Below are 21,396 nucleotides of genomic sequence, written 5' to 3' on the forward strand. Positions count from 1 at the left end.
TCAGTGGGCGGGGCCCCGGGCCGCCGTCGGTGCCCCCCGACTGGACCCCCTCTCGGGGCCCCCGCTCCGCTGCCAGGCGCTGGAGACATTTCAGCTGGAACTCCTGCTGTTGCTGAACCAGATCCTGGATCAGCTGGCGTTGTTGAGTCCCCAGCTGCTTGACAAGCAGCTGCTGCTGCTGAAACTGGGCAGCCTGCTGCTCCTCTTGCCGTCGTGCCTGCGCCGCCTGTTGCCGATCCTGGTTCTCGGTCAGAAGGGCGGCGAGGTGGGACAGGTCCATCTCGGGGGAGGGGGCTCCCTCTCCCACGGCCCCCCGTTCACCGGTGTTAAGGGTCCGTGCCCACATCCTGGCGCTGTGTAACTCCCAGTGGTGCTTCCATGTGTAAGCCGGTTGTGTCGGGGCTCGTCCCCCTCAGGCGCGGCGGGGAGCCAGGGCGCCTCCTTGCGCGCCGCAGTCTGGGTAGGCTTAGCCCTCTGCAGGTGTTGAGCGGGGTACAGGGTCTGTAAACAGGGTAGAGCCCCGGCCCTCTAGCCGGGGTCGGGGCTCTCAAAGTCAATAAGCCACGGCCCTTGGACAGGGCAGGCGGCAATAGTTCAGGCTCAGGCCTCCAGCGGGGCTGAGCAAACACAGTATCAGTCCAGGCCCTTGGACAGGCCGGGCAGTAATAGTTCTGGCTCAGGCCCCTAGCAGGGGCTGAGCAAACACAGTATCAGCCCAGGCCCTTGGCTCGGGCGGGGCAGTAATAGTTCCGGCTCAGGCCCCTAGGAGGGGCTGAGCAAACACAGTATCAGCCCGGGCCCTTGGCTCGGGCGGGGCACCAAACACAAGTCTAATTAGCTCTGGCCCTTTGGGTCAGGGCAGGGCAGTAGCAAAGTCAACGGGGCCCAGCCCTTGGTTCGGGCGGGACACCAAACACAAGTCTAATTAGCTCTGGCCCTTTGGGTCAGGGCAGAGCAGTGGCAAAGTCAACGGGGCCCAGCCCGTGGTTCGAGCGGGACACCAAACACAAGTCTAATTCGCTCTGGCCCTTTGGGTCAGGGCAGAGCAGTGGCAAAGTCAACGGGGCCCAGCCCGTGGTTCGAGCGGGACACCAAACACAAGTCTAATTCGCTCTGGCCCTTTGGGTCAGGGCAGAGCAGTGGCAATAGGCGGGAAGAGGGGGAGTCTGCCACCCGGTTACGGGTGGCAGGGGGAACGCAGGCCCTCCCACTCCACTGCGTTCCAGCCCGGGGTCCTAGCAGCGGTCAAGACCCGCTGCGGTCAGTGGGGATCCTGGCCGCAACACATTGACATGGGTTCGGGCTCTTCCGGAGCCAAACCAGGGTCGGCTATCCCTGGGCCACTTCCAACCTCCCCCTCTCTGGGTACCTGGTCCTTGCCAGTGTCGTCTGGGGGGTCCCAGACCATGGGCTCCTCCGGGTACCGGTCGTGGGGAAGCTCAGGCCACTCCTCGGGGTATCGGGCACACGGCAGGTCAGGCCGACGTTCCTCCGGGTACCGGGTCTGAGGCAAGTCCGGCCAGCGTTCCTCTGGGTAGTGGGCGCGAGGCAGGTCCGGGCAGCGCTCCTCTGGGTAGTGGGCGCGGGGCAGGTCCGGCCAGCGCTCCTCTGGGTAGTGGGCGCGGGGCAGGTCCGGCCAGCGTTCCTCCGGGTAGTGGGCGTGAGGCAGGTTAGGCCAGCGCTCCTCCGGGTAGTGGGTGCGGGGCAGGTCCGGCCAGCGTTCCTCCGGGTAGTGGGTGTGAGGCAGGTCCGGCCAGCGTTCCTCCAAGTAGTGGGCGTGAGGCAGGTCCGGGCAGCGCTCCTCCGGGTAGTGGGCGTGAGGCAGGTCCGGGCAGCGCTCCTCCGGGTAGTGGGCGCGAGGCAGGTCAGGCCAGCGCTCCTCCGGGTAGTGGGCGCAGGGCAGGTCAGGCCAGCGCTCCTCCAGGTAGTGGGCGCGGGGCAGGTCCGGGCAGCGCTCCTCGGGATAGTGGGCGCGGGGCAGGTCCGGGCAGCGCTCCTCCGGGTAGTGGGCGCGGGGCAGGTCAGGCCAGCGCTCCTCGGGATAGTGGGCGCAGGGCAGGTCCGGCCCGGCGGGAGCCCGGGCACCAGTGTCTGTCCTCTCCGGCAACCTGCCTCCAACTGAGCGCTGGGGCCGGGTTTTTATACGTCCTGTCCCGCCCCCTGACTTCCGGGGGGCGGGGACAGGCCGTGCTGACTCCGCCCACTGAGGCGCCTGCTCTGGCTCGTCCCCCTCAGGCGCAGCAGGGAGCCAGAGCGCCTCCTTACACCTGCCCTTAAACATCCCCAATGATGGAGATTCCACAACCTCCCCACGCAATTTATTCCAGTGCTTAACCACTCTGACAGGGTTTCCTAATGTCCAACCTAAACCTCCCTTGCTGCAATTTAAGCCCATTGCTTCTTGTCCTGTCCTCAGAGGTTAATTTTTCTCCTTGTAACAACCATTTATGTATTTGAAAACTGTTATGTTCCCTCAGTCTTCTCTCCTCTAGACTACACAAAGCCAGTGTTTTCAGTCTTTCCTCACAGCTCATGTTTTCTAAACCTTTTGTCATTTTTGTTGCTTTTCTCTGGACTTTCTCCAGTTTGTCCACATCTTTCCTGAAATGTGGTGCCCAGAAAAGGACTCAATACTCCAGGTAAGGCCTAATCAGCACGGAGTAGAGCGGAATTACTTCTCATGTCTTGCTTACAACACTCCTGCTAAAACATCCCAGAATGAGGTTTGCTTTTTTTTGTCACAGTGTTACACTGTTGACTCATATTTAGCTTGGTCCTGCTGACGAAGGCAGGGGGCTGGACTCGACGACCTTTCAAGAGCCCTTCCAGCTCTATGAGATAAGTATATCTCAAATTATTATTTATTATTAGCTTGGGATCCACTATGACCCCAAATCCCTTTCCGCAGCACTCCTTCCTAGGCAGTCACTTCCCATTTTGTATGTGTGCAACTGATTGTTCCTTCCCTGGAGCTGTGGACCCCCCCCCCCCACAGGAGAGACAGGCCCAGAGACCCCAGCCCTGGGACTGTGACCCCCCCCACAGGAGAGAGAGGCCCAGAGACCCCCAGCCCTGGGGCTGTGACCCTCAGGGGCGGCTCTAGACATTTCGCCTCCCTAAGCAGGGCGGCATGTTGCAGGGGGCGCTCTGCCAGTCGCCTGTCCCGCAGCTCCGGTTGACCTCCCGCAGGCGTGCCTGCAGAGGGTCCACTGGTCCCGGCAACGGGCAGAATGCCTCCTGCGGCATGCCACCCCAAGCACGCACTTGGCGTGCTGGGGCCTGGAGCCACCCCTGGTGACTCCCATGGGAGAGACAGGCCAGAGACCCCCAGACTCCACAGGAGAGACAGGCCCATAGACCCTAGGCCCCATGGGAGAGACCAGCTGAGAGCAGCCCCTCCCCCCCAGCCCTGGGGCTATGACCCCCACAGGAGAGAGAGACCCAAAGACCTCCAGCCCCGGGGCGGTGACCCCCACAGGAGAGACAGATCTAGAGACCCCCATCCTCCATGCTGGGGTTGTGCTCCCCATAAGCAAAACAGACCCAGAGCCCCTTCAAACCCACTTGCATTGGGGCCATGACCCCACAGGAGAGAGAGGCCTAGAGTCCCCTCTGACCATCTATGCTGTCCTGTGATCCCACAGGACAGATGGGTCCTACCCCTGCCCCACAACCCTTCACTGAGTTCCTTCACCCACCCTGTCCTTGGGCTAACAGCCCCACCACATGCCCCATCTGGGCTCCTGCCTCATCCCTAAGCTCCTACCCTCCACCCCTGTGCCCCATCCCTGAGCTCCTACCCCCTGCCCTGCAGCCTGGCTCCTACCCCCAGCTGCGCCCTGTCTCTGGGCTGCTCTGTCTCTCTCCCAGTCACTGTCTCTTTAATGTTGTGATCAATAACCAGGACTCTACCAAATGTCACCGTCTAAACAAAGAAAAGAGGGGGGATTGGGAAAGGCCCTTGTCTCCCCCCATGCCGGGCAGCCCGGCCTGTGTGGGACACCCTCCACCCAGCCCTGCCACCATTTTGAGCTGGGCGGCGAGAGGGGGAGAAAACTCCCGGCGCTGCCTGTGCAGTGATGAAAAGCTTAAAAAATGCAAATTGCTGCATGCATGCCTGCTCCATACAATGAGGGGGGAGGCCGGCCGCTTGCCGCTCTGCTCTGCTCAGTCAGCCCCAGCCCAGCGCTGGCGCGGGGGGCTCCCCAGCTGTCGCCTCGCCCGGCCCGTGAGTAGCTGTGCTGCGCGGCCCACGCCAGCGCCCCCGCTGCCCCATGGCTGGGCGCCGGCCCTGGCTCCAACTTGGGAGCAGGTGCCGTGCAGATGGGGGAGGGGGTGCCCGGTCAGGGGAAACTAAGTCAACTTTTGCTGTGGCTCTCTCGCTGGCCAGGGAGGTGGCAGGGAAGAGGGGGTGCTGCTGGCCTGCGTGGCACAGTGGGCCTGCTCCCCGGGGCAGCCCTTTGTACTGCAGACGCGAGCTGGGGCCTAGGGGGGAGGGCTCAGTTTCTCGGGGGTTGGGGGATAAAAGATGCTTGGGGGCTGGGGCGCTCCCGGCCAGGGTGGGGGCGCAGGGGCCAGGCGAGCTGGAATGTGCTGTTTTGCATGAGCACAAGTGGCACAAAGGAGTCAGGCAGGCGCTGCTGCTGCTCCGGCTCCGGCTCCTTTTGTTCTCCCCGGCTGGGGGAAGGGGCCAGCGGGGACAATCCCGTACTTGTCTGGGCTCCCCAGCTTGGGCGGGGGGGGGGCACTTGCCCAACTTTGGGAGCTGCTGGCTGCAGGGCAAGGCAGGGAAGCGGTCCCCGGTGCGGCCTGGGGGAGCTGGGGTGCAGGGCGGCCGCTCTCCCAGCGGCAGGGGGGAGATGGACCTTAATCCTTTTTCTTTGGGCTCCTTTCATGGAGGCCCCAGAAGTTTGTGCAGACGGATGGGCGGGCAGGCGGGGGAGGGGATGCCTTGGGATAAAGCCCTTTCGCAGGGCCAGCTCCCTCCCCCGCCCCTCGCCGGGACAGGTGCACACTGGCGAGCAGACCGAGCTGGGAACTGCTCCCCTCCTCTGTCCACACTGGGCTGGCTGGCTGGGACTTGGGGGTTCCCTGAGGTCTGGCGCTCCCCTCTTCCCTGGGCCTCACTCTGGGGAGCTCCCCCTCCCCCGGCTGGGCCGGCCCCATCACAAGCGGCAGGGCCCCTTCCCCGAGATGGCAGCTCCCCCAGAGGGAAGGGTGGAAAGGCGCTGCCGCAGGGCTGCCTGTGGAGGGGAAAGGAGGAGGCAGGGGGTCACTGAGGGCAAAGGCAAACACCTAAGAGGTCAGGTTTAGGCTTAACCCAGCTGCCTCCCAGGGGCTGCCATGCACCATGGAGATGAGTCAGTCCAGGGGCCAAGAACTCGGCCGTCTCCATGCAGGGCTCAGGATGCGGTGACGGGATAGTGACCTAAGCCTGGGGCCTACACCCTGCACATTACCTGAGGCCTGTGGAGAGAGCATGGGTGTGAGGGCAGCCCCAGGCCAGGCACAGAGAGCAGGGTGTGCGGAGCCTCCATTCTCTGTGGCTTTGCCCCTTGACTAACTTCCTTCTGGCAGGGCTCTGTGCAGGGAATCACAGCATAGTTAATATTGGGGGTGGAGAATCACAGCAAATGTCACAAAGCTGCTTTATAAATCCATGGGGTGGCCCCCTCTGGACACTGTGCAGTGCTGGGCACCCCGTCCCAGAGACTAGTGCATATTAGTAGTACAGCTAGAATTATGAGGGGCTGGAAAAACTTCTCTGGAGAGAGATGGAAACAAGGTGGATTGCTAAGAGACGACAGGACCCGGGTCTATATAATACCGACCGGTCTGGAGAAGTGGGGGGTATCCCTTCTGACAGCATAAGGACAAGGGCTGGTCAATTAGATTAAAAGGGGGAATTGAAAACTGATCAAAAGAAATGCTTTTTCACACACAGGGAGTGACGAGCCGGTGGAACTCTCTGCCACAGGGTGTCACTGAGGCCGAGAGCTGCACCCGCTTATAAAGATGCACAGGCAGCTTCTCTGCAGTACAAGCATGTCCAGGGTTATAACAGTTCACACCAACAAGGAGATTATTCCTGCTTTGGGGCTTAAGGCATTAGCGAGCAGGATGAGATGGATCTCCTGGGGCTGGGGGGGCAGGTTACCACACACTGCTACCACACAGGTCCTACCCCTGCCTCTGCAGCATCTGGTGCTGGTCACTGTTGGAGAGAACATCTGGGCTAGAGGGGCCACAGCATGGCCCCAGCTGGTGATGCCTGTGTTCCCGGGGGCTCACAACCAAGGTCAATAGGTCACTTGGATCCCAGTGGGGTCTGGGCATGTAAGGGCTAGCATGGACCAGAGCACTAGCTGGGGTGCTCTCCATGCAAAGTGGGTTTTCCCTCCAGGCTGTGTGCATGGGAGCCCCTGGACGGGCAGAGGCATGAGGGAGAGCACTGAGTACAGACAGTCACTAAATCCCTGCCCATGTCCACTGGGAATTCCCCCCCACACACACACACAGGCTGGGGGGCTTTCGTACCACTGCCCATCTCCGGTGGGAGTCCCTGAGTGGGTGGGAAGGGCTACGGGCCGCTCCTCTTCACTAGGACAACCTTCACCCCCACAGAAAACTGATTTTTTTTCTTTTTAGTGGCAAAATACGTTTGTATTTTTTCAACAGAGTCAGAATTTTCTGGGAAAACATCTCCCCATTTTCTGACCAGCTTGAAGTGAAACGTGTGGGTGCTGTTTGCTCAGTGCGTTACTGTTGCATTCAGTGGGAATCCCCACCAGCCTTTCAGGCCATCTTTTCGATCCCCTCCTCCTCCTCCTCTCCTTGTGTCCTGGCTGTGCCTTCCCACTGCCTGCCCACCATTGTCCCCAGTCCAGATCAGCACTGAAATGCTTAATGTGCACAATGCAGCCACCACTGGGCATGGCACTGAGTCTGCAATGAGCCCATGGGGGTCAGAGGAGTTGTCCCCCGGTAAGTGTGGCTTCAGGCTCTCTGCAAAAACAGGCAGCCACCACAGCATCTGAGGGCACACTTCATGTCTGAGAGCTCTGTTTGCTTTGTGGGCGACCAATGGCTGTAAATTCCAACTGGGAACAACATGCAAATGCTTAATAAGGAGGGAAATTGATGTTAGAGCAACTCACAGGGTGGATTCTCCATCACTAATCAAAGATTGAGCATCTCCTTCTAGCAACTCCACTCTCAGTCAGCCTGACATAATGCAGGACTCACTCAATTACCTGACTTAGACCAAAGCATGTCAGTCCTTAGAGACTAAATGGTTATGTGCCAGAGGCAGAGAATGGGAGACTGTGGCACACCAATGCCCGGCCCCTGCAATGGCAGGGAACTGAGGTGGTGGGACATGCCCAGGTGCTCCCAGCAGGTGACCCATGCCCCATGCTGCAGAGGAAGGTGAGACACACCCCGCCCCCTGGGTCCCTGCCAATCTGAGGGGGAAATTCCTCCCCAATCCCAAATCTGACAATTGGTTTGACCCTGAGCAAGACCCACCAGCCAAGTATCTAAGGCAGAATTCTCTGGATCAGCTCACAGCAGCCACATCCAGTATTTCCTTCCAGCTGTGGATGATCACTGATGCTTCAGAGGAAAGTGACCCCACCTTCACTGCCTCAATCCTTCTGGCAGCTGTGCATGGGGCGGGAACATTCTTCTTGACCCTGCAGGACTTGCAGCCCTGAAGCATGACATTGGGTGATAGTCATTATCATTATAGTCATAGTCCCAGTTCAGAGCTGCAAGTGCTCTGAGCAGTGTGGCACTGACTCCCTGGTCCCCTGGTCTGTGGCCCTTTTCAGCCAGGGTCCCAGCAGGCCCAAGGAATCAGAGACAAGGCTGAGAAACATCCTTTCAGATTCGATCCCTTAAGGATGCATTCATACCCCCTGCCTGTTCCCCACGTGAGGCCGAGCTATGCTGGGCAAGGCCCAGTGGCCATCTGGCATCGTCCTAGTGACAATGGATAGTCAGTGGGCCAGGGAGAGCATGAGACTGAGTCGATAGCCTGGGGCTTGGAGCAGGCACTGTACACAGTGGAACAGCTCCAACAGCTCCCTCCTGCAAAGGGGGAGACCCAGTTCAAGTCCCTCCTTCCTATCAGCACGGGGGAACTGAACCTGGGAAGTGCTGTGACTGCTGGGCTGAAAGTGAGACTGGGGGGCTCTGCTAGGCCTGGACAAAGGCCTGAACCAGTCCAGTCTGGGTTACATGTTTGGCTCAACCAGAAATGGATTGTTTTGTGTTGCAGAAAATTTTCAAAATGTTGGGATTTGGTTCAGCCCAAACCTGTCAGTGACCCAAACACGCAGCTGTTCACCCAGCCCATGGCTGCACCAGCCCCTGGTACCACATGGAGGCTGGGCAGGGGACTCTGGCTTTGGGTCTGGACTGGCTGGGCAGAGGGCTATGCCCTGGGCGGGGGTGGCTGTGCAGAGCACTCTGGGCCAAGCCAGGCTGGGCAGAGGGCTATGCCCTGGGCGGGGGTGGCTGTGCAGAGCACTCTGGGCCAAGCCAGGCTGGGCAGAGGGCTATGCCTTGGGCGGGGGTGGCTGTGCAGAGCACTCTGGGCCAGGCCAGGCTGGCTGTGGAGGTGAGCATGGGTTTAAAGGTAGGGTTGCCAGGCGTCTGTTTTTTTGACTGGAACGCCGAGTCGAAAAGGGAACCTGGCAGCTCCGGTTGGCCCTGGTGACCGGGCCCTTAAAAGTCCAGGTGGCAGCACAGTGGGGGCCTGGGGCTAAGGTGGGCTCCCTGCCTGTCCTGGCTCTGTGCAGCTCCCGGAAGCGGCCGCTAGACCCATAGGTACATGGGTGGCCAGGGAGGCTCCGTGCACTGCCCCACCCCGAGTGCCAGCTTCACAGCTCCCATTGGCTGGAAACCGATGGGAACTGCGGGGGCGTTGCCTGCAAGCACGAGGGCAGCGCATGGAGCCTCTCTAGCCACCTAGGGGCTGCAGGGTCATGGCAGCCACTTCCTGGGAGCCGCGGTAAGCACCACCGGGACCCCGAACCACCTCCCACACCCACCTCCCTGCCCCAGCCCAGTGAAAGTGAGTGAGGGTGGGGGAGAGTGAGTGATGGAGGGAGGGGGGGTGGAGCAAGCAGGGGTGGGGCATCGGAGAAGGGGTGGGGCAGAGATGGGACCTCATGGAAGGGGCGAGGAAGGGGTGTTCGGGTTTGTGCGATTAGAAAGTTGGCAACCGTTGTGATGCTGGTTTTGGGGGTGGGGTGAATTCCAGTGTGATGCTGGTGTGTGTGAAACTGACATCTCATAGACTCTAAGGGCTGAATGAACAATCATGTTCATCTCATTCTGACCCCCTGCATATCACCGGTCACAGAACCTCACCCACCCACTCCAGTAACAGATCCCAACCTCTGGCTGAGTTACTGATATCCTCAAATGTTGGTTTAAAGACTTCAAGTTACAGAGAATCCACCCTTTGCTCTAGTTCAAAACAGGAAGTGACCTATGCCCCATGCTGCAGAGGAAGAGAAAATGCCCCAGGGTCTCTGCCAATCTGACCCAGGGTAAAATTCCTTCCCAGTATCAGGTATGGCAATCGGTTAGACCCTGAGCATGTGGGTGAGACCCACCAGCCAGACCCCTGGGAGAGGATACTCTGTCGTAACTCAGAGCCCTCCCCACCTAGTGCCCAGTCACCGGCCGCTGGGAGTATTGGGCCATACGCCAGGCAGGCAGTCCCGTCATAACATCCCCTGCAAACACTTACCAAGCTCAGACACTGCTCCCCTTGGGAGGCTGTTCCAGAATTTCACTCCTCTGATGCTTAGAAACCTTTGCCTAATTTCAAGGCTAACTTTGTCGATGGTCAGGAGAGCTGGGGGTGCTGCTGCACCCCCTGGCTTGAAGTAGTATAATAACCGAAATACATGGTTTCTGCCATCACCCCCACTGAAAAAGTTTTCCCAGCACCCCTGCAAAGAGGTGGCTTTCTTTGCTGATCTATCCCTTGTAGGCTTTCAGCTTTCTCTCACTAGCCTGTTTGAGATGCTTATTCATCCAGCTTGGCCTGCAACCCTCTCTACAAATTTTTCCCTTGCTTGGGATGCCGACTTCACATAGCTTTGACTGACATTAATTCCAAGCCTCCTCCACATTCAGATCCTTGAGTTCCTCAGTCCAGTCCACTTCCATACTAAGTCCCTTAATTTTGTGAAGTTTGCTCTTTGGAAATCAAGGACCCCAGTGCAGACCTAGTTTGCTTGTCCTTCAGTTTAGTTTAAACTGAATTAACTCATGATCACTCAAACAAAAGTTGTCCTCTACAACCAGTTCTTTCATGCCGTCCTTGCTTCTTACCAACACTAGATCTAAAATGGCATCACTTCTTGTTGGTTCAGCAACTATTTGGTGAAGAAATCTGTCAGCTCTCACACCCAGAGACATCTGGGCCCTACTATTATTAGTAGCACTTGTCCTCCCTCCTATATCTGGGAAGTTAAAGTCTCCCATAATCACATAAATCCCAGCAGTATTTCTTTCATTAAAAACCTTAACGAGGGCTCTCTCCCTATTCAGATCAGATCCTGGGGGGTCTGTAGCACATCCCCAGCACTGCCCCAGGGGAGTCTCTGTTACCTTTCGTCCCCAAAGTGATTTTGACCCAGATTCCCTTTTATCCATTCCATCACCTCTAATTTCTTTACAATCTACCTCATCATAAACATATAATGCTTCTCCACCACCTTTACCTTTATTTCTGCCTTTGAAGAGCACAGAGCCTTCAATACCCATGCTCCTGCCATTACTGCTCTATCACCATGTTTCTGTTATCCCTGTAATAGCTGGTTTCACTTCCTGCACCAGCCATTCTAGCTCCTCCGTTTTGTTACCCAGGCTCCTTGCATTGGTGTACAGACATCTTAGCTGTTTCTGCTTGGCTTGGCACAGATTTCTCGTCCATTAGGTACAGTCATTATACTACCAGCATCACCTAAGACTGTTAGTGTCATTGGTTCTGGCTCCGTCTTTCCTCTTGTTGTCCATTCTCCTACCTTCTGCTGTTCCTGTCTCCATTGCTCTATCCTCTTGTACTTGATTTTCCACCCACTCAGTGTTAGAATCAGGCATGGAGATTACATGAGCATCGCCCAACTGTCTTCCCCCCGTTCCTAGTTTAAAGCTCTTTTACTGAGTTGAGCCAACCTCCAAGCCAAAAGTCTATTTCCCTCCCTACTCAGGTGGAGTCCATCCCATGAGAACAGGCCTCCCTCCGTGAATTGCCTCCCGGTGGTCAACATCCCAAAGTCCCCCTTATAGCACCACAGCCTGAGCCATCTGCTGATGATCATAATCTTGTCTCACCTTTACTCTACTCCTCTAGGGACAGGCAGAATCCCATGGAAGATCCCCTGATCCTCCATTTCTTTAAATGTCTTCCCCAGCCTGGTATACTCTCCCTTGAATCTAGCTGTATCATTTGTTCCCACGTGAAGGACAGTCAGTAGGTTGTTTCCTGCTCCAATCAGTATCCTCTTCAGCCTCAAGTCCCCATCCCGTATCTTAGCTCCCGGCAGACAGCACCCCCGGCTGTTCTCCTGATCAGCTCTGGTGACAGACCAGTCTGTTCTTCTTAGCCATGGTCTATACTACGACTTCAGGGCGAATTTAGCAGCATTAGATTGATTTAACCCTGCACCCGTCCACACGACGAAGCCATTTTTGTCAACTTAAAGGGCTCTTAAAATCGATTTCTGTACTCCTCCCGGAGGAGGGGATTAGCGCTGAAATCAACCCTTCTGGGTCGAATTTGGGATAGTGTGGACACAATTTGACGGTATTGGCCTCTGGGAGCTATCCCAGAGTGCCCCATTGTGACCGCTCTGGACAGCACTCTCAACTCAGATGCACTGGCCAGGTAGACAGGAAAAGCCCTGCGAACTTTTGAATTTCATTTCCTGTTTGGCCACCATGGCGAGCTGATCAGCAGAGGTGACCACGCAGAGCTCATCAGCAGAGGTGACCATGGAGGAGGAGGGATGCACAGGGGTGGGGTAGTTGTAGGGGCACCCCTTAGAATGACAGCAGCTCATCATAGAAGCAGGATGTTTGGGGCTGTGACCCAGAGCAGCCGTTTGCCTCTCTGGTTCTTTAGTAGGCTTGCCTGATATTCCAGGCAGGACTGAATCTCCATTAGATGAAACTTCAAGAAGGGAATGACCTGGAGTCATTCCCATTTATGTCCAGGCGCCCCCGACCGACCTCACCGAGGCCGGCCAGGAGCCCCCATGTCTGCCCAGGCACCCCGACCGACCTCACTGAGGCTGGCCGGGAGGAACCAGGAGACAGCAGCAGATGGTACAATACGGCTCCTAATCGTCTTTGCTAACTTGCAAAGGCAAGGAGCTGCTGCTGTGTAGCACTGCAGTACTGTGTCTGCCAGCAGCACCCAGGAGACGTACGGTGACAGTGAGTTGAGCGGGCTCCAGGTTTGCCATGGTATGTTGTCTGCATGGGTAACCCAGGAAAAAAGGCAAGAAACTATTTTTTGCTGTTGCTTTCACGGGGGGGGGTGGGGGGGAGGGGGAGGTTGATGACATGTACCCAGAACCACCCGCGACAATGTTTTTGCCCCAACTGGCATTGGGAGCTCAACCAAGAATTCCAATGGGCAGCGGAGAGTGCGGGAACTGTGGGATAGCTCATGCTACCACAGTGCAACATTCCGAAAGTCGACGCTAGCCTTGGTACTGTTAATGGTCTTAAATGGGGACACACACAATCAACTGTATCAAATCAATTTCTAAAAAAATGACATATTAAATCGACCTAATTTTATAGTGTAGACATACCCTTAGTAGGGAATCCCCCATCATGGAGACCTGCCTTTTCCAAGGGATGGTGCAATTCTCCACCCTCCTGCCCTCTGTTTTTTCTTGCTGTGTCTTCTTGTCTTCTACTCTCACATGCGGTCCTCAGCATGTCATCCTCTCCTGTCGTCCTGGGGCTCCGAACTCTGGATCTCCATTGCCTCTTCCCCTCTTCTTGTAGAACTAGCTGCTCTTCTCTTCTTCCTCACCCTCCCAACTTCTGTCACTGCCTGCTGCACCCCTTCCTTTTCCAGCTCAGCAAACCTTTTCCTCAGTTCTACTCTTCACTAGCCGGGTCTTTTCTTCTGCTTGGATTTATGCTTCCACTGTGCACTTACCCAACCTGGCAGGCTAACCTCGCAGCTCTCCGGTCTAGCCTGCATCTGCAAGTCTGGAGGTTTCCCTTCAGCTGCTTCCCTTCATCAGCCGCTCAGATCCCCTTTGAAACACAACCAGACTTTCTAGCTGCATCTCCAGACCTTGGGTCATCTCTTCCATCAGCTGTATCAGGCAGCACTTCATTCAAAGGCAGCACCTTTCCGGGTCCCTCTCCAGAATAACGTACATCCTGCAGCTTCCACATCCAGTCACCTTCATCGTCTCTGTCGTTCCTTGGGTCACTTGCACTGCTGCCTCTGGAGGAGTCAGAGCCTTCCTGCCTGAGCTCCTGTCACTGCCCCGAAGGAACATGGGCTTGTCTCCCTTCTCCCACACACCACCATTCAAACTCCCCTGTTTTCAGCTCTGGCTGCTGTGCCACTGCTCCGGAGTCCCTATGCAATGCTGGCATTGGGGGTGAATCCTACATTGTGGGTGTCCAGAGTGAATCCCTGGGTGATGAATTCTGAGCTCTTCTGATTTTTCTCTCGCAGCCCATGCCACTGTCTGTTGGGTTTGAAGATGCGCCTGGCCCCATCCGCTCGGCTGCCCTGAAAGAGCAGGCCTGAAGCATGTGATCGCTGGCATCATGGAGGTGAGTGCTCTTCCATCCGCTGGGATCCCATTTCCTAGCCTTGGGCCTGGAGGCAGTGGCTGGGGGAGAGGGAGGCCCCCTGGAAAGGAGAACTGATGAGGGTGTAAACACAGACAGTGGGATTCCCTAACCCCGGCCAGGCAGGGGATTGGAGTTGCTGAGTTTCATGGAGCCATAGGGTCTGTGCTAGGCTCCTGCTTTTAACACTGTCCATCCTGGAGGAACCCATCAGTGGGCCAGAGCCCTAAGGGGTCCAATGCTTCCTTCAGGGGAGGCCACGCGGCCTCAGTGCCTGAGCCTCGGGGCTCCAGCCGTTCTGAGTCACTCCCTGAGCTGTGCTCAATGAGTCCAGCTGAGGGAGTCCAGCTCAGAGGCATCCTCCAGGTCAAATGTGCTCAGCAAATATTTACAGTGGCACCAGGCAGCATTTTCAAACCAGGCAATGGTTTATTGTCACCTGGGACACAGTATTGGAGGGCTCGGGTTAGCACAGAGACAGAGGTTAAGACGCAGTCCATCAGGTGAGAGCAGCCAACCTCTTCCAGAGGCCCACACTTTGTCCTTTGCTGGTCACCTCTCTTCCTTTATGTCCAGGCAGGGCCCTGCTGAGTTCACAGCCCTACTGCCCGCGCTGTTGAGTGTTGATTGTTCAGTGCTTGGGGCTTCCTTTGTTTCTTTGGACCCTCTGTTGGGCTGGGTTGGTTTCAACCAGTTCCTTAATGACCCTATTCACTGCAGTACAGACAGCAAGGTGTCACCCACAACATGTGTCCTGCACTGCCCCCTTTTCCCTCCACTGAATAGCAATGCAAACTACAGAGGGAAACTGAGGTACATGTAGGCTTCATGAAAATATTACAGATAATTCCCACTTCGTCATATTGGACCCCTGGGTTAAAGGACCCATTCAGGGAAATTAGGGAATTGCTTTGCATCAGTTGTCACTGTGTGGAGATGCTACCACGGTGGCACTGGAGAGGCCGTCAGAGCAGTGTCGTTCTGGAGGCCCCTCCAGACAGTGTAGCTGTGACGGTCTCACTTGGGGCAGCTTCTCCCTCTCACAGTGATGGGCTCAGGCTCTCTGCAGACTCAGGCATTGGTCACTTTAGGTCCAAAATCACAACTTTTTTCCTGACCTGGGAAATCCATTTCCAGCCCATCTCTCACCCAATCTCCAACTACTGGGAGTTAGGAGAGGGCCTTTCCTGGGTGCTCTTTATTCCTCACTTGTCTTCCAGCTCCAGTGCTCCCCTTCCCTCTTGTCCCCTGCAGGAGGTGGACTCCCGGTCGCCGTCCCCACACAAGGCGGTGGACTCCAGCCCTGCCAGCTGCGCAGCCCTGCCGTCTCCCCCACTCCAGCAGGAGCCTCTACCGTCCCCCCTGCCTGAGGAGCTGTCCCCTGGCGAGGGCGAAAACCCGGCCTTCAACGGAGAGCTGGACCTGCAGCGTTACTTCAATGGGCCAGGGCCTGCACGGGGGGCAGGCGGGGGGCGCAAAGCCCGGCCCTACCCCTGCGCCGTCTGCGGCAAGCGGTTCCGCTTCAACAGCATCCTAGCGCTGCACACGCGGATCCATGCCAGTGAGACCCCCTTCACCTGCCCCTACTGCGGGCACCGTGCTGCCCAGCGCGGCCTCCTGCGGCTCCACCTCCGCTCCCACCGCCCTGAGGCCTGCGCCCGCCTTAGCCACCAGAGCCGCCTGCTGCTGGAGCTGGAGGAGCGGGCACTGCTGCGGCGGGGCCCGCCAGCCGCCAGCGAGGGGGAGGAAGAAGAGGAGGAAGAGGAGGAGGAGGAGCCCCCCCCGCTGCCTATCCCCCCGCCAGCCCCTCCCCCTGCCCCCCTGTCACCTCCACGGCCACTGCCTCCCCCCAGCTTCCGCTGCCCCTTCTGCAAAGGCAAGTTCCGGACGGTGGATGAGCGGGAGCGACACCTGCGGATCCTGCACCAGCCCTACAAGTGCGGGCAGTGCCCCTTTGCTGCCGCCCAGGAGGGGGAGCTGCAGCGGCACAACCAGGAGGCCCACGCCCCCCCAGCGCCCCCAGCCCCAGCCGCGCCGCCCCCCGCCGAGTTCCGCTGCCACGTGTGCGGCCAGGCCTTCACCCAGTCCTGGTTCCTCAAGGGGCACATGCGCAAACACAAGGACTCCTTCGACCACAAGTGCCAGGTCTGCGGGCGCTGCTTCAAGGAGCCCTGGTTCCTCAAGAACCACATGAAAGTGCATCTCAGCAAGCTGGGGCTGAAGGGCGAGCGGGGTGCGGCCGTGCCGGCGGCTGGCGGGAAGCCCAAGGCGCCTCGGGGGCTGCTGCTGGGCTATGAGGCACTGTACCCTGCCTTCCTGCCGCCCCCGGACAAGGCCGAGCAGGGATCCTTCCTGGGCTACCTGGAGCTGCGCCCGCCAGGAGACGCCAGCTGCGTCGAGCGGCTCCAGGCCACGGCCCGTGCAGTGGAGAGTGGGCAGGAGGTGGCTTCCCAGCTGTGGGGCGAGCGCCGGCGGCACAATAGGGTTGAGGAGGCCAGGGAGGAGGGTGGCGCCGGCGTGGGACAGCACCGCTGCCCCGACTGCGCCCGGGCCTTCGCTACCTACCAGCAGATGGCCGTGCACACTCGCAGCCACCAGCCCCAGGATGGTGATTGGGCCAGGGGCCGGGCCCTGGGGGCGCTGGCTTCGCTTCACGCAGCAGCGGGACACGGTCTGCCCACGGATGGCGGGGGCAGCTCCAACGCAGGCACCGGCTGGGGCACGGCCCTACCCAGCCCGGGGATACAGGGTGAGTATGGCCCCCCCACCCTCCTCCTTAACCCACCTACATACCCCCAGCACCACGGCCCTGCCCAGCCCAGGCATACAGGGTGAATACAGCCCCCACAGCGCCCCCTCACAACAGCACCCCCCCATCCCACCTACAAACCCATAGCACCATGGCCCTGCCCAGACCAGGGATACAGGGTGACTATGGACTCCACAGCTCCCACCCATCTTCTGCGTTTCCCACCAACCGCATGTCCCCCCAGTCCCAGAGGCCTGCACTCCCTGCCCTTCCCCCGAATCCCCATCTCCTGGGCTCATGCTGTCCCTCCTGTCTGTGCAGAGGAGAAGGGGCTGCGCAGCGGGGCCCTGCGTCCAGATGGGGGCCGCGGCACATCAGGCAAAGACTGTCCGTACTGCGGGAAAACCTTCCGCTCCTCCCACCATCTCAAGGTGCATCTGCGTGTCCACACAGGTGAGCTGGGTGCTGGGGAGCCTGCAGGACAGAGCCCTCCCCAGGCTCTCTATGGCCCCTCTGGCTGGAGGGGAGAGGCAGAGGGGAGCCCTTGCAATGCAGGGCACCTCAGGAGCTGCACTCAGACTGGCAGCCCCACAGCAGGACTGCCTGTGCTGGCAGCAGCAGTAGGCTATTACCTTCCCTGTGCTAAAGGGTTTCCTGAGACTCCCTAGCAGTGGGTTCCAGCTTAGAGGTGGTTGCATCTGAGCAGGTCTCCAGATCACAAAGCCAGTGTCACATGGAGTGGACTTATGGTGTGGCAGCGGACTGGCTAGGGCAGGCGGTGCCCATAGCAGAAGGGGTATCCCTGGATGAGTGTCTGCATCCTGGCCCACGCAGTGCGCTGCTCTGGATGGTCCTGATGGGCTCGCCTGGCCAGAGAGCCTGGCATGAGCTGGCTGCAAGGTCTTGACTGCATCAAAGAAAGTGGTTTTTGTGTGAAAACAAACATTTCACCCTAACATGAACTTTTTTTAGAATTTTCCAGGTGTGTTTAAAACCAAAAAATGGTGGGTTTCCAGTGTTCCTCGCTTACTTCCCAAATGATTAGGGGCAAAACCGGAAAAAGGGGAGATGGGGGATGGAAGCTGTTTGGTAAAAAGTGCTGTGCTGGAGTCCGAAATGGGTTCTGCTTGAAATGCCCCAAGGGAACTAGGTTGACGTGCCTGGATGTGTCTGTCTGTCTGTCTGCATCTGTATCTGTACATCAGTGTCTGTGTCTGAGTCTCTGAATCCGTCTGTCCTGCTGGCAGAGGGGAGTGAAGTGGTGTGATCTCTGCCGAACAAGCCCAGAGGGTACATGAAGTTAAACCAGCAAAGCTATTGTCTTACCAGTAATGCTTGGTTTGCGTGCGTGTGTGTGTTGTGTGCATGTATGTGTAGTGTGTGTGTGTGTGTGTGTGTGTGTGTGTGTAAGTGTGCATGTGGGTGGGTGGGTGTAGTGTGTGTGTGTAGTGTCCTTGCATGTGTGTATGGGTGTTAAGTGTGTGTGGGTGTGTGGAATAAACTAGCCCAGTACTTGACCTGTCTTTGTGTCCGTCTGTGTCTCCCTATTTGCCTGTGTCCCTTTCTCCGCATCTGTCTTTGCCTGGGCTCCCCATTGTGGATCTGATGTCTCCCCTCTCCTCTGGCAGGCGAGCGCCCGTACAAGTGCCCACACTGCGACTATGCTGGCACCCAGTCTGGCTCTCTCAAGTACCACCTGCAGCGCCACCACCGCGAGCAGAAGAACGGCGCTGGCGCAGGCGCGGCCAGGGCCTTGGAGCCACGGAGCCGCACCACCCCCAGTGCCCTCCCCAAGCCACCCGCCTTCCCGCCGGAGCTGCTGCTGCAGGCAGCTGAGAACTACCGCGGGGCCTTCCTGCCGCAGGCCTGGGGCACGGCCAGCCATGAGCCCCCGGCCCGGCCGTCCCGCCGCAAGCCGGCCTGCACTGGCCGAGCCCTACGCAATGGCCGGGCCGACTTCGAGCCGCTGGACCTGTCGCTGCGGCCGGCGCTAGAGGGGGTGCCGCCTGGTGAGCTCACCCTGCACCGATGCCTCTTCTGCCCCTTTGCCACTTCCGCACCTGAGCTCATGGCCCTGCACCTGCAGGTCCACCACAGCCGCAAGGCCCGGGGGCGCCGCTCTGTCATGGCCCCCCCCGTACGACCCCACACCTGCCTGGGGCAGGACAGGGAGCAGCCCCCACTGCACCCCCAGGACGAGGGGCCTGGAGTTGGGGAGGAGCCCCCCACCGCTGTGGCCCACATGTCCCAACGGCCCCCTGGAACCCCTATGGACACGGAGCCGAGTGAGAGGCAAGGGGAGCTGGAGCTGGTGCTCGCTTGAGGCAGCAGAGCAGCCAGCCAGGGGCCCTGCTCTCCCCACAGGGCCTGGAGACCCCAGTGTCCAGGAGGGGCAGGGACATGATCCCCTAGTCCTCCCACTAGTGGGGCAAGGCCGACGCAGGGGCCTGTAGTGTAGACATGAAACACTAACACTGGGCGGGAGAACTCGCTAGAAAGTAGACTCATAGGGACAGTGAGCCAACAGGGGAGGGAAGCCAGGAGGGGACAGAGAGCCACTGATGAGGGATATGCCTGGTAAGGGCAGAGAGCCATGGGGAGTGGACAGCCCCTGCTGCTCTGCACCCACTCCAGCTCCACTGGCTGGCAGAGGGCTGTGGCTAGCAGGGCACTCTGGCTGAGTCGGGGTGCCCTGGCTGGCTGGGGACTGTGGTGGGGCACTCAGAGTGTAGTGGCATGCTCTGGCTGGCCGGGGGCTGAGTCAGGGTGCCCTGGCTGGCAGGGGGGCTGTAGCGGGGTGCTCTGGCTAACGGGGCTCTCTCCCCTGGGGTTGTGGTGGTAGTTTCCTAGTGTCTGTAGATGTCTCCGTTGTCGGTTCCAGTGTTGTCATGCTAACAGAGGCCCCGGCGGAGGCTGTGGGTCTATGCAGCTCTGGGACACGAAGTGCTGCACAGGAAGCGGGCCGAGCAGAGACAGCCGTGTCCTGGGCAGGGCCATGTCCATGGAAGGGTCTCTGGGTGTGTGAGTGTCCACACCCTGGCCTTGTCTCCATTGGGACTCAAGCTGTAGTGTGGTCTCCGTGGTGATCGTTGTGTGGCCTCCCCCCTGTGGCTGCCGGTATTGTGGCCTCGTCTCCATGGTGATTGGTGCCATGGCCTTGGCCCTGTGGCGATGGTTGCCGTGGCAGCTGGACGATCCGTAGAGTTCTCTATTTTTTTTATTCTTTTCTTGTAGAAAATTCGAAACTGGAAATAAAAAGAAAAAAGAACAAATAGACGTGCTCTCTGCCCTCGCCCCAGGAGGCTGGAGTGTGTATTTGATGGGAAACTCCCCCACAGGTCCCAGCCTTGTGCAGAACAGCTCTCCAACCTGGGACCAGTCCCCCCTCAAGCTCCCTGGGTCAGCTTCTCCCACTGGCTCTCCCAACCCCAGGGACGTAGGACAGTCAGCTGACCCCCTGGCAGCCAGGCTGGAGGGCTGGCTCCCCCCACAGCCCATCAGATCTAAGCTGCACCCAACCCACCCATCCTGAGACTGTCCTCACCTCCCAGGAGTGTCCCCCTCCACATCACCCACACTCGCCCCCAGCCACATCAGCCCCAGCCACGTCACCTCCCAACCAAGTCAGTCATCCACACCCTCCCATCCCATGTTACCCCGCAGCCATGTCAGTCATCCACACACACACACAGCCATGTCACCTCCTAGCCACATCAGTCATCCACACACACACATCCAGCCACGTCAGTCAGACACAACCCCAGCCACATCACTTCCCTCTCTACTCCCAGCCACATCACCCCCAACACACCGCCAGCCACATCACACCCACACACACCCACAGCCATGTCACCTCCCTGCCCCATCAGTCATCCACATAGACCCAGCCACATCACCCTCCCAGCCACGTGAGTCATCCACACAACCCAGCTATATCACCCTCTCAGTCACATCACTCCCCTCCCCACTCCCAGCCCCCAGTCATGTCAGCCCCCAACACACCGCCAGCCACATCACAGCCAAACCTGCCCCCAGCTACGTCACCTCCCAGCCATATCAGTCATCCACAGACATCCTAGTGTTATCACCGTCCCAGACACATCAGTCGTCCACCACCCCAGCCACATCACTCCATTCCCAGCCCCCAACCACGTCATCTCCCAACCATGTAACCCTCCCAGTCACGTCAGTCCACACACTCCCAGCCACATCAGCCCCCTCCCCACTCCCCGGGGTGTAACTCCCCCACACTCCCAGCCATATCACCCCCCCAACACACGGCCAGCCCCATCACTCCCAAGATCCCCTAGCCACGTTACACCCCCCAGCCACATTACTCCCACCAAAGCTCCCGAGCTGCATCAGCCCCTCTCAGCCCCCAGGGGTGTCACCTCCCCCCACACAACCAGACACGTAGCCCTCCAAACCCCCTAGGTGCTTCATCCCACAGTCCCAGACACATCACCCCACATACACCTTCAGCCCTTCATTGAACTCCCTAGCAGCTGCTGACTCTGCCTGGGAGCCAATGCCCCGGCCACCTGGGCAGCTCCCCAACACCCACCAGTCAACCTCGCCTCAGAGACCCCAGCTAGGGTGACCAGATGTCCCCATTTTATAGGGACCGTCCCAATATTCATGGCTTTGTCTTATACAGGCACCTATTACCCCTGTGACAAAGTTCCTCCTTTACCTTGGTGGGTCCTGTGCTTATTGGCGGATTTGCTCACCTCAGTGATCTTCCCCTGTGGTGGAACCCACAGTCTGGGTCAACTCCTCCTGTGTCTGATCAG

The 21,396-nt window shown here is 58.6% G+C and overlaps 1 protein-coding gene across 1 annotated transcript; it reads left to right on the top strand.

Moving 5' to 3' along the window:
* Positions 1-4,123: 4,123 nt before the first annotated feature.
* On the top strand, positions 4,124-19,824 carry ZNF219 (zinc finger protein 219). Its single transcript, XM_030533079.1, has 7 exons — positions 4,124-4,228; positions 13,736-13,836; positions 15,109-15,677; positions 15,708-16,603; positions 16,925-17,056; positions 18,232-18,347; positions 18,399-19,824. Exons 2-7 carry the CDS (start codon positions 13,831-13,833, stop codon positions 18,924-18,926), a joined length of 2,247 nt encoding a protein of 748 aa, XP_030388939.1. The 5' UTR covers positions 4,124-4,228; positions 13,736-13,830; the 3' UTR covers positions 18,927-19,824.
* The last annotated feature ends 1,572 nt before the right edge of the window (positions 19,825-21,396 follow it).

This window comes from Gopherus evgoodei, chromosome 14 (assembly GCF_007399415.2).
Source record: "Gopherus evgoodei ecotype Sinaloan lineage chromosome 14, rGopEvg1_v1.p, whole genome shotgun sequence".
Taxonomy (NCBI): Eukaryota; Metazoa; Chordata; order Testudines; family Testudinidae; genus Gopherus; species Gopherus evgoodei.

Coding starts and splice junctions, on each gene's coding strand:
- ZNF219 (XM_030533079.1), top strand. Junction 16,604..16,924: donor ACCCAGCCCGGGGATACAGG/GTGAGTATGGCC, acceptor CTGTCTGTGCAG/AGGAGAAGGGGCTGCGCAGC. Junction 17,057..18,231: donor GCATCTGCGTGTCCACACAG/GTGAGCTGGGTG, acceptor CTCCTCTGGCAG/GCGAGCGCCCGTACAAGTGC.